Below are 13,070 nucleotides of genomic sequence, written 5' to 3' on the forward strand. Positions count from 1 at the left end.
TACTTTTGGATTTAGAAATTGTAATTACCTGGTAATCTCCAGAAACATGTAATTACCATGAAGTTGCATGATATTCTCCGTGTGATTAAAAAATAAATGCATACATAAATTTGAGCCCTTTTAACTGAGTGTTACAAAATAACTGATGACAGATTAATGGCTAGGACCTCTGGCTTTGTCTGTGGAGCCCTGATCTGTGTTGGTGTTGCTTTTCCTGCAGATGCACTGAAGGAGGTTACAGAGATGACATCTCAGCTCCAAAACAGCCTGATCCGCCTGGAGAATTTCCAGAAGCTGACAGAGCTACAACATGACTTGATTGGCATTGATAACCTCATAGCACCTGGCAGAGTAGGTAACTTTCTTTGCTTAACTTCTAAAGCCTTTATTGGCTTTAACTACTTAGGAACAACATTTATATAACATACTTATTTACCTGTCACAGACTTTAAATATGTATTTATCTTAAAGCCTGTAAGGGTTCTTGTAGGATATCAGGTCACATTTTCCCCATGTAATGTTACTGTAAGCAGGGGCGGCTCCAGGCCCCAGCACGCCAAGCGCGTGCTTGGGGCGGCATGCCGCGGGGGGCGCTCTCTCGGTCACTGGGAGGGCGGCAGGCAGGGTGCCTTCAGCGGAATGCCTGCGGAGGGTCCACTGGTCCACCGGAGCCACGGGACCGGTGACTGGCGACCGGCAGAGCGCCCCCCCGCGGCATGCTGCCGTGTTTAGGGCGGTGAAATGTCTAGAGCCGCCCCTGACTGTAAGGAACAAAAACAAAAGTAGTTCAACTTAGATTGATATTCCATTGCCCTGCTCTGAGTACAACAGTTACTTGGTGAGCTGTTATGATTGGCCCTTGGATAAGAGGCAATACATTATGTCACCAAACAATGACCACGCTGCTAGGTCTGTCTCTGATTTCTCTCTGCTTTAAAATGGCCTGAGAGAATATGGAGAATATAACATTGATGAGAGGAGCATCAACAGAGTTGATGCCACAGTGTTAGCATTAACCTTGAATATCCGTGACTTTGGGAGAATTTTTTAGATTCTAGATATATAATTTTTCTGATCCTCATAATGATAGTGTGGCACATCAGAGAACTAATGGACAGTTTAGCGTTCTATAGGGTTAATGGGACATTAGTTCAGTAGCCACTGTGCTAAAGTCCAGCCTTTTATCAGAAATTACCTTTTCTCACTAATTCCAAATGGTGTTTGCAGCAAGGAGAAAGTGGGGAAAAGGAAGAGACCTCAAAACTCTGTGCACTTGGAGAAAGGCAAAGCTTAATGTAACTTTCTTTTTCCGCACAGGAATTTATCCGGGAGGGTTGCTTGTACAAGCTCACTAAAAAAGGTTTACAGCAGAGGATGTTCTTTCTGGTGAGTGCTTCCTTTGCTGTCTACACATCAAGTGTCCTCAAGGCATAGCCACAAACCAAGCTGTTTTTCAGGGATTGAGTCCCAGTACAGAGATGATGGAGCTCAACATGCTAACCAAAAGTTCACTGAGTTACTTCTCATGGTATGTGGAGGACAGCAGTAATCCAGTACATTTTCTGACTGTTTACTTACACCCATTTATTTAATTTAAGTACATTTAAAAAGCCATGTTAATATCAAGCTCCATTAGAGAAACAAAGCAAATGTTTTTAATGGAAATGGACAAAATTGGTAAAGAAAGAAACTTTATTTTCATGCTTTTAAAAGGTATCACAAACAATGGCAAACTTAAACAAAACATCTGTGTGGAAAAGGTACCTGGTAATGTCTTTTTAAGCATACAGCTTATATTCCTCTTTCCTCTGTCAGTTCTCAGATATGTTGCTGTACACAAGCAAAGGAGTCACGGGTACCAATCAGTTCAAAATTCATGGACACCTTCCTCTGCATGGCATGCTGGTAAGTAGTTTCTTTCAAAGTGCACCACAGCATTGATTCAATAAATAAATAAGCCACTGTGCGCGGAGGCCTCTTGATGCATTCACTTCATGCAGTTATGCTGAACTAAAGTCTCATCTATTGGTCAGGAGTGAGGTGCTTCCAGGCTGTTGAAAGCAGCCTCGCTGCTAGGGTTGTCAAAGACCATGGAGATGTGGACTGGACCTTTTTCATGCTTTAATCTGTGTGTGATGCCAGCAGACAAAGCAGTCATTCTTTTCACCTCACTAGCAAAGCAATCTGAAGACAAACCTTGTTTAACTCTTCACTTTTGCATGACTGTTTGAGACTGATCTGGGAATGCTGATCTGTGCTGTTGTTTTTCACAACTAGCCGTATCAGCTCTTCTGCCCCTTCTTCTAATGGAGCTATTCTTTCTTTCTTTGACTTACAGTTAATAGTGCTGGATCCTCCGGTGAGTAATAAGATGTACCTTAGCTGGAGTTGCTCCTTTCCAACCCCATTGGCTATGGCACTTACACAGCCTACAGATGTGGCACTAGAACTATAACACATAGATTCCTGTGTAGAACCAAAATAGACTTTGAGTGCTTTTGAAGTAGCTGACTTTTTTATACTTGTGGCAACTCTGAAGTCATGGTGTTGTGAATGAGTTCCTATCTAACCCGAGAGAACAACTTGGGTACATACCATTGCAGAGTGAGTGATGAGAGAAACCTTTTTTCTTGATGTTAGGTGGAAGAGAGTGAGAATGAATGGTCTGTCCCACACTGCTTCACAATCTATTCAGCTCAGAAAACAATAGTAGTGGCAGCAAGGTATGTATTTCTTCTTCCTAGCCACAAGCAGGTAAGAGCCCTTGGATTAAACATTTGGCTGCTGATTGCTGGGGCCAAAGGAGTGCTTCATGGGCCCTCAGGAAAGATTGGTTTTGACAATAGGTTTAAAATATTCAGCATTTAAACACCTTTTATTAATGCCATGTTACAGAAAGGAGTATTTGATCTAAGCAAACCACGCATTCTTAAAGGAACAGCAGCAGAAGTGACATTGCTAGTGCCTTGTTTCCTGATGAGCTGACTGAGCTTGCAGTGAAAGCCTTTAACCAATTAATTTAAAACAGGAAAAGGGGGAAAGATACAAGTGATGCTATTTGACGACCTAAACATGGGGTTTTTTTGGCTCTCTAACATATTTCCAACTCCCAGTTAAAATGTAGAAAATGAAAATGGGATTAAGAAGTGCAGAATTCCTGGGCAGATGTAGCGGAGGCATTGCACAAGCCAGGAAATGAGATGAGTTCAAGGATGGCTTGTAAAGTAAACAAAGTTCTTTTCAACTTAGCCCTTTCCTCTTTTAGAAAATTGAGTGTTAGCAGCAGCTCCCTGCTGGACAACACAACAATAAATCAAGACCTTTCTCTCATATTCAGCTTTCAGGTAGATAGTAAAAGACGTGACCTAAAAGGAATGGTACATAATCCAGAGAACTGATTTACAAAAGTAAACTTTTCTTCTGCACAATATTCAGTTCTCTGTAATTTGCTTTTTTAAAGTGATTAGAAAACAGAATATTTACATGACCTATAAACTAAATCTTTCAGTCTTTATTCAGTCATTACTGAGGGAAGTCTCCGGTTAATTCAATGTGAGCTTTGCCTACATAAGGATTACAGTTGGGATTGATACATTTGTAAATCAATTTTGCAAGGCAAAACTTCACACTAAGGTGATAAATATATGCTGTAGAAAGGACAGGATGTACAAAGAGACTGGCTAAATTAGTGAGAACCTAAACTTTTCCATTTCCAGATTTGGAGCATATAAATTTGTTACCTCAGTGTTACTGTAAGGTAAACCATTGTATTTCACGACAGAATTTGTAATATTTGTTGCTAAAAAGACTCTTTTAAAACTGGATTGGTCTATTGTTTGTTGGTTTACTGTCACTCAGGTTTATTGTTTTTCTTTATACTCATGATGTAATCTCTCCATACTCCAGATGTAAAATATAATTTACAATTTCTACAATCTTCTAAGAACAGACCCCAGTAGTTCTTGTGCATCTAAAATTCCCATGGGATTCAGTTGAACTTATGCATGCACGGGTGATGCAGAATTGGAACCCTTAATCTAAAGGTTACATATTCTTCGTAGGTTTTTTTTATTCAGCTAGTTTCATAGCTCCTAATGTTAGCAAAAGCTATTGCCAAATCTTCGTGAAATCAAGTTTTTAATGGCTACCAGTCACTTATTTTATATTTTTCATATTAACAAAAGGACTAAATTAACCCTTTTCGAGTGCTAGCTTACCTGAACATGTCAGTTTTGAAGTTCAGCCATTTTTTAGTCAACTGTGAGCCAAAACAAAGCTTAGAAATATCATTAAAATCAAAGAGTATATAATTTTTTTCACCCCGTCATAACTTGGAAATGTTTGACAGGCTTTTTCTAAAACTTGAAAAAGAGCAAATGCTTTGTCTTGATACTAAAAGGAAAAAATTACTCTGTAGCAACTATTCCAGAAAATAAAAAATATGACCTATGAAGTTCTTACCCAGTAATCACAGTGTCATCCATATAATCTATAAATGGTTTCCATATGCTCTGAAATAAATCTTCAGCATCTTTCATTCTCTGTTTTAGGGCTGGTCCACACTACGGGGGGAAATCGATCTTAGATACGCAACTTCAGCTACGTGAATAACGTAGCTGAAGTCGAATATCTAAGATTGGATTACTCACCCGTCCTCACCACGCGGAATCGATGTTTGCGGCTCTCCCTGTCGATTCCGCAACTCCATTGGGGTTGATGGAGTTCCGGAATCGATATAAGCGCGCTCGGGGATCGATATATCGCGACTAGATGAGACGCGATATATCGATCCCCGAGCAATCGATTTTAACCCGCCGATACGGCAGGTAGTCTGGACGTAGCCTCATTCTGGAAGATGAAAGCTAAAATAGATATCCTTTTTAAAAGGAGTGCCATGCTTTAAATGCTTCAGTATTATCATTTTCAGTGTCATTCTACCTACTCAGTCTAAGATGCCTTCCTTTAATACGATCTTCAGTCAGAAAGTATTTCTTATCTCAAAAAAAGTAGATAAGTCATAAAGCCCATATAAAGAATGGTGATATTCCTTGTAATTTCATCCCAATATATGTGTGGCACACAACCCTAGAACATGTTAAAATTATACAGCAGTTGAGTCTGACAGTCTGCTGTCTATCTATTCTCTCACCTTTTCAGTATAGATTGTGTGATTTTTAAACTGTTATTTTAAACATGTGTCTTCAACTGCTTGGTAATCATGAACTCTAATTTCTCCCTACTCCACCCTCCCATTCTGTGTCTTACATTTTAAAGGCGTGCTGCAATATATTTACCAGAATTATCTGTAATTAAATGTTTGAGCCCTGTCTTTGATTTTCCGCATTTAAAAGGCAAGATCCCCATCAGAAGGCTTCATAAGGAATCACTTAGTAAAATTTCAGAGTGGTAGCTGTGTTAGTCTGTATCAGCAAAAAGAACAGGAGTACTTGTGGCACCTTAGAGACTAACAAATTTATTTGACCATGAGCTTTCGTGGGCTAAAACCCACTTCATAAGTATATCTATCTTCCTACTGTATTTTCCATTCCATGCATCCAGTGAAATGGGTTTTAGCCCATGAAAGCTTATGCTCAAATAAATTTGTTAGTGTCTAAGGTGCCACAAGTACTCCTGTTCTTTTTGCTGATACAGACTAACACAGCTACCACTCTGAAACTTTACTAAGTGATTCCTTAGTAAGGTGGTCACCAACTAAAAAGTCAGCTTTTGCCAGCAGTTACCACAGCTATCTGAGGTTACAAGGTTTTCCTTATAGTTAGTTACCACAAATGTCTCCTATTTTCTATGATATATGTTGGGAAATGTTGGATTTTTTTTAAAGGGCTTCTGTTTTTAAAATTTGGGTACATCAGCTCCCTTGAGAGTAGTGTCATAGCTCAGGTCTGGAGGGAATTAAGTTCAGGGGAGATCAACTTAATTAAGTTACCACTGCACGGGATGGGCCAATGAGCATTGCAACTGTCCTCTATACTTTTCTAACAAGCCCAGGTTGATTTCAGATGGCAGGAGGATGGGGAGGAGTGAAATTTTCTATGACTTTGCACACATGAAGTTGTGGAACTTAACTCCCTGTCAGGAAAGCCGCTTCTGTTGCTATATGATAAACTGTGAACAAACGTCATATTTTGGTAGCTCAGAATGCTGGGATATCAAAGTTCATCTTGATTCAAAAATCTAGCACTATGTCCCAGTCCAAAACCAGGATGCTTAGCCAGCAGCACTCTTTGTTTTGCAGTACCCGTTTGGAGATGGGGAAGTGGATGGAAGACCTAAACATGGCGATTGAAATGGCCAAAAAATCGAGTGAGAAATATGACATGTTTTTGGAAAACTCCATGTGTAATCGCTCTAACAGTAAGTAGCATTTTCCTTCTTTATTAACATAATGCAAATGGTGCTGTGATCCCTGCATCTTCCAAATTCTCAGACAGGAAGGATAAGTGGTATATGATAATGGAGTGCTGTTTCCTCATTTTCCTTAGAGTAACTCCCCTAGCTATAGTGATGTTTCTGGTATTTTGAGACTCAGCAGACAGAAGTTTGTGCTGCAAAGCAATAATGTGTTTTGCATGGTCCATAATCCCCTTAACCATCTCTTATTTTGGAGAATATTCCCCTGTTTAACCACACAGTGCTTTGTCCAATCCATAGAAGCTGGTATCTTTGATGGACAAGAAGTTCCTGATACACTGTTTTCTGTCTATGAGAGGCTGTTTTTACTATGGTCTGTGATGAAGCATATGAATTCCTTTTTTCGGTGAATTTTCTCTGTTGCACAGTGAGAAGGGGATCTTTCCAAGTCACATCCTTCTCTGGATGTGATATTGTAAAACATATGCTCAGTGTTTTAATATGAGTCAGATATCCCAAACGCAGTTGGATCATGACAGCGAGAATGATCTGTTCAGTGTGACTTTCAGGAGCTGTGTAGCACATTCATACTGTCTGTTAGTGTTGGGTAGGTTCAAGAAAAAGTTGCAGATGTTCCATGAAATCCCAGTTTCTGCCACAGGCTATGTATCACCGTTTTCTTAAACTGCCGCTGAATTCTCCTCCCCCAGGATCCTCTGATGAGGTCTCTCTAGAGCAGGAATCCGAAGATGACATACAGTCTTCTCGTAGCTCCCTGGACAGGCAGAGCCACCACCGTGCCAACACTACAATGCACGTGTGCTGGTACCGCAACACCAGTGTCTCCATGACTGACCACAGTGTGGCTGTCGAGGTACCCTATAGGGCACAGCTCCCACTTCTCAATGTCTGTCTCAATTCATTCACCACCTGATCTTTCTCCAGTATACGTTTGTTGCCATCAGTCATTTCTGTGGTGATCAGAGAGTGAGTGGGTGAAGGGTTAATAAATGTTTGAACATGCATGTGTGTCTGTGTGTGTATATATACACATGTCGCTACTCCACCACAGTGTTCTTATTCAAGGGAGTGTTTTGAAGAAGAAAAATGTAAAAGGAAAACTAGGAAACTTCTAAGACAGAATTTTTAACTTGAGTTTCTTGAAATCCTCAGCCTCTCCAGAGGGAACTGACTATTTTTCTCTTTCTGCCAATGGTGTTCTAGTTTAGAGCCAATCCTGAGCTACTAAACCCTGGGATTGGGTGCTAATTAGCTACTGTACTTCCTTCATTGTCCCTGGACTTAGAAACTGCTTTACTCTCAATATTTTCATAAAGTTGAACTATTTCTCCTTCAAGAGGGCCTCTGCATATTCCCATTTGTGCGATGTTCCCTCCCCTGAACCAGCCCTGCTGAGCTTTGGGAAGCAGGGATGTTCCCTCCCCTGAACCAGCCCTGCTGAGCTTTGGGAAGCAGGAAGCAGAGCTTTCTCCTCACTATTTTGCTGGGCCCGATCCATTGGCCCAACACAACATTTCTATTCAATAGAGACTTGTTCTATGTTAGCTAGTGTGTTAGAGCTCACTCTGCCTGTGTTTCCACCATAAAAATCTGCAGGGCTGCCACCTGGATTTCTGTACACACAGCATTACTCTTGAATTTGTATCCAGATTTGAGGCTTCCTTTGGGAGGCAGTTCTGCAATCCTTGTCTAGTTACACCTCCCGGGCCCGCCTTCCAGGAGGATCGTACTGCTTGCTAGATTCCCACAAGTGGGAATATATAGTAGTTGCCTTGAAGGAGAAAACATGGTTACTTTAGTACCTTTGCATATTTCCACCTTCCTATCTTCCTGAGAGTTCTGTTCTCAAAGCACTTGGGTTTAATGGAAGGAAGTGCAGCTAGGCATTAAACTGGAGCACCTGGATTTTCATGGTTTACATAGCAAACTAATCAACTCATTGTGGGAAGTTTTATAAACCTTTTACATTGACGTGGAGACCGTGAGTTTGTCATCTTGCCAGCAGGCAAACTGGATCCCGTTTGAAGGAACCTGGCCTTGCTTCCTTTGGCAAATTTATGAATGGCACCAGATCACTGTGATATCTGAAGTGCTGTGAGCTGTATACCTACTGACTCTAGGATTGCAGTATGCATTCTCCCAGCACCTTTTTTCTTTGCTCTGTATTTCAGATTCTAATACAATGACTTTTTCACATTCCTTTGTCATTTAACAGATGCTTTTCTTACATCACTTTTTCTTCTTCTAAAGCTCTATTTTTTACTCTGTCTCTGCTCAGTTTTCTGCTTTCTTGCTGTTTCTCCAGAGCTTTCTCCTCACTATTTGCTGGGCCCGACCCATCGGCCCAACACAATCACCCATGTCTGCTGGTACCGGAACCAGAGCCTATCCCTGTCTGATTACTTATGCATGATTCAGGTAAAAACACCTCTCAAACACTGAGTTGAGTCCAAAGCAGAAAAAATTCTAGTTCCTCCCACTCTGCACCCTAAACATTGTGCAAGTGGGCGAATGCCTGACACATTCAGAATGGAAGTCGTGATGTTTGGTGATTGGTGCAGAAGTCCATTGATCTCTTTGTCTCACCTGCCAAAAATAGCCCTGATATCCTTTCAGTTTATGCTACACCGACCTAAACTCTGGGTTTTCTTTTTTCTTTTTCATTAGATATAAAACTAATATGCTGTAATTCCTTCTTGTAGCCACATCTTTCTCTTATCTCACTGTACCACTATTCTATTACTCAGGTTCCAATATACCAGTATATTAACTTAAATAATGCTTCCTTGCAACATGCTGTCCACTCCTAGCTCAGCTTTATGTAGTCATATCCTAGTCCAGAACCCCAATGTCAATCAGGAATACTTTTTTGCTTGTTTCTTTTCATGTTTTATTTTTGATCTCGCACAAATAAACTGAATGCAATGACTTGGTGGATGTTGCTTATTAGTTCTTAGCATGTTTCAGGAAGACAGGATGCGGACGGCAACAATGGTAGGGCTAGATTTTTGGGGAGCTTAAGATCATTCTCTTCTTAGTGAGGTGCTATGGATGGTAAATCATTGGTATAATAGAATTAGAAGCCCATACAGTAAGAATTGGTAAATAATCACATAATCAAGCTGAATCATCTTCTGTTGAGGTGAAAATGCCTTGCATATTTAACTGTTTTGCAATGTGAAAGCAGGCCATTTTGTGTAGGTGGCAAATTGACAATGCAAAAATGTGCTAAGGCATTCCATCAGTAACTGGAACGTCCTAGAAGCCTCCCAAAGCATAGGAAAAGGACCGTCTTAATTGTTCTGCATTGTCTAGAAGCAGCCACAATAGGGAACATCAGTCAGCATATGGAATAGTGCCAGGAGCAGCATTTGTCTTGTTCTTGGGGAGAGTGATCAGTGATCTCACATTGTTTGTTTGTTTTCTTTTTCTTCATTGCTAGAATCAGCTTTCAGGGTACCTGCTGAGGAAATTCAAAAATAGTAATGGCTGGCAAAAGCTCTGGGTTGTCTTCACCAACTTCTGTTTGTTCTTCTACAAAACTCACCAGGTATGCTATAGTAGTGGAACAGTATGGGGACAAGGGGAGAGATACTGAACAGAAGACACAGCTATAACTCTTTACTGTCCTCTAGGTGCATTTTGCAATCATCTATCATCTGCACTGAATTGCCTAACTCCAAAGGCATGTAGCAAGAAAAATTGCAGGCAGCAATTAATGGAGTCAGGCTCCTTAAGGCTAGGGACTTTCTCTCGCAGCTTTAATCAGGATATCCTGTTTTCTAAGTGGGAAGTGTGAGGGATGGGAGTCTCTTGAAGTAGTGGCTAAATGAGGTCAAGTTGATTAACGAACCTTTCACCTACACCTTTCCTTTTCCTTTGTGTTTAGATGCCAGTCCAATCTTCCCCACTCCTTTTAAAGTTTAGCAAAACTAATGATTTGAAATAGGCCTCAGGAATTCCTGTGACAGTGATTTTGTGCATGTTTCTGTAGTGAATATTGCCACAATGCTACCTGCTCCTTCAGTCCTCATTAGCCCAGTAAACCTGTTTCATGTTATATGGGCTTCTTGCCTTGAGGAAACAGTGTTATTGGGAACAAAATCTTTGTTTTGCTGTGGGAATAGTGCTCTGGATTTGAGAGAGACAGTGGGGAAAATCCAGGAGACAGTGAGAGACAGGGGAATAGAGGCATGTAATTTTATTAAAATAACTACGCAAGCTTGGGGAAAATTTCATCATAATTTACAACATACAGGTCTCAAAATAGATGGAAAGGCAGCTTCTCTTTTCACCCCCTGCTAAGAGAAAATAAAGCATTCTTGACTATACAATATGGAAGATCAAACATGTGCTCTGCAATTGCTGTCCATGTGCTGACCGGTAAAGGATGGCTTTCACCAAGAACTGCACTGTTTGGCTATGTTTCAGGATGATTATCCGTTGGCTAGTCTCCCACTACTTGGCTACACAGTCAGCACCCCAGTGGAGGCAGATGGCATTCAGAAGGATTATGTCTTCAAGTTGCAGTTCAAGTCCCATGTGTATTTCTTCAGGGCTGAGAGCAAGTACACCTTTGAGAGGTAAATTTAGGGTTCCTACATCCATCTCAGAGTCTAATATTTGCTTTAGCCACAAGTGGGTAGTCCAGAGTTGAAATTTTAGATCCCAGTCCTTGTTGCTGTGCACAATCCAAGTACCCCCAAGGGGATCCACTGTGTTCCTAGAAAGAGGGAATCTTTTCCCTCACCATCCCTGATGGCTGCAAAGCTCCTCTGTGGTCACTGCTTCAGACCTCTACTCCCTTCTGAGGGAAATAGCTGGTGGCAGAGGTACCAGCTTCCAAGTTTCCCTCAGGGGTGCCCAGGCCCTGCCCCCCCCACCTTTCCCCCAGTCCCGCCCCCAAGCATGCCCCATCCTCACTCCCCTCCTCCCTCTCCCTCCCAGAGCCTCCTGCACGCCGTGGAACAGTTGATCCACAGCAGGCGGGAGGCTCTGGGAGGGAGGGGGGAGAAGTTGATTGGTAGGGCCACCGGCAGGCAGGAGGCTGCTGGGAGGGAGGGGAGCTTGGCTGCTGGTGGGTCCTGAAGCACAAACAGAGTTGGCGCCTGTGGCTGGTGGTTCTGCCTAGTTGGAGATCCAACTTCCTTCTACACTGTGACATGCTAGAAATCCCAATGAATCTGGGTAATGTAGCATGTGTAGAGGGGTATACCCTCTGCGTGGGTGCCCACTACCTTGCCTACCATACCCCATAGTATATCCACACTGGGCCCAGGCAGCCTTTGACATACAGTTCACTGAGAGAGGTTATTATTTAGGTACAGCAGAAATCTTTTTGTTTTTCAAAGAGAGGGAGCATGGTATACAGGTTAGAACACACAGCTGGGAGATAGGAATTCTGCGTTCTATTGCTGTCTTTGCAACAGCCTTGCCCTGTGACATTTTTTGAATGCTGATTGTACTGCAATACATTCATACTCAAAACTTACATTTTTAAATTATATTATATGCAAGAGAACTAGGTGCAACTTTACACCAGTCAATTCTTCTAGAAAGCAGGAACATAATCTCTTGGGCCAATATTATTTTGTGTTCTCCCTATATTCCCTTCTACCTCCTGTAAGGAAAGAGAAGTCTCCCCATCCCCACTTGAGAGCATCAGACTCTTGTCAGCAAGTCTCATATTGTATGGGTCACAGTATTACGGAATAGTTCCAGCCGAGTCCCTATCTCCTTCACTTTTTCAGAAAGTAAGTTTAAGAAAACTCTCCAAGCCACATATAATTGGTTTAAAGTTTTTCTCATAACTGCCATGTTTTTCCAGTAACCAGATTCCGAGAAGTATTGATTTCCAGAATGATAGCGAGAGTGGGACATTTTTTACCCATTTTATAAGAGTTTCTTTCCATTGTGTAAAGAGGTACAGTCTCAAACAGTTCTCAGTGGCCAAGGATAACCTCTTAAGTGAAGAGAGCTTTCCTAAGAAAAATACAGGAGAATCCAGTGAGCCTGATTACAAAACCAGGTGCATGGTGCTAACTTCCCAAAACAAGACTGGCCTTGGGCAGCATCACCCACAGAGGGTTCAGTCTTCTTTTCAGGCAGGGCCCAAGCCCAGTACAGTTTACTCCAGGGAACAGGAGAGACAATTTCTGTATAATTTTCATACTGAGTTTTTCTAATACAATCTCTAGTGGATATTTTAGGTATTGCCTTGTGGCCTCCATTCCAATGTTGGTTATCTCCAGAGGTATCCTCCCAGGTTTCTCTGACCTTGGATCTAACAAAAGATCTGGTTTCATTTAGTAACTTGTTCATGGAAGATATTAATCCCTTCCACAGTCCTAAGACACTTAGAATAGACTTGAAAGTGTTGGATAGACATTTATCCAACAAACCTGAGTCAGTGAAATGGAGAAAGGCAATTAAACTAGATCTAGGGCAGGGGTTCTCAAACTGGGGGTTGTGAGGTTATTACATGGGAGGTCACAAGCTGTCCGCCTCCACTCCCAAACCCTGCTTCACCTCCAGCTTTTATAATAATGTTCAATATAAAAAAAGTGTTTTTAATTTATAAAGGGGGTCACCACATGAAAGTTTGAGAACCACTGATCTAGGGACTCCTTATGTAAGTCTGTGAATGATTATGCAAAGGGCCAAATATGTCTGCAAGT

At 41.5% G+C, this 13,070-nt stretch overlaps 1 protein-coding gene across 6 annotated transcripts in view; it reads left to right on the forward strand.

Annotated features, from left to right (window-relative positions):
- Positions 1-13,070, forward strand: part of FARP2 (FERM, ARH/RhoGEF and pleckstrin domain protein 2) — a 204,823-nt gene that overhangs the window by 185,895 nt on the left and 5,858 nt on the right. For 5 of the 6 annotated variants that reach the window (XR_007775960.1, XM_050965343.1, XM_050965341.1 and 2 more), the window contains 9 exons: positions 221-351; positions 1,318-1,386; positions 1,816-1,905; positions 2,339-2,359; positions 2,641-2,723; positions 6,257-6,375; positions 7,083-7,246; positions 9,836-9,943; positions 10,825-10,976. Coding sequence is in view for 5 of the 6 variants with exons in the window: in XM_050965343.1 (XP_050821300.1) it covers positions 221-351; positions 1,318-1,386; positions 1,816-1,905; positions 2,339-2,359; positions 2,641-2,723; positions 6,257-6,375; positions 7,083-7,246; positions 9,836-9,943; positions 10,825-10,976 (937 nt within the window). In the remaining variant the exon portion in view is untranslated. The remainder of the gene's footprint in view (positions 1-220; positions 352-1,317; positions 1,387-1,815; positions 1,906-2,338; positions 2,360-2,640; positions 2,724-6,256; positions 6,376-7,082; positions 7,247-9,835; positions 9,944-10,824; positions 10,977-13,070) is intronic. The other variant, XM_050965344.1, reaches the window with a different exon arrangement.

This window comes from Gopherus flavomarginatus, chromosome 8 (assembly GCF_025201925.1).
Source record: "Gopherus flavomarginatus isolate rGopFla2 chromosome 8, rGopFla2.mat.asm, whole genome shotgun sequence".
Taxonomy (NCBI): Eukaryota; Metazoa; Chordata; order Testudines; family Testudinidae; genus Gopherus; species Gopherus flavomarginatus.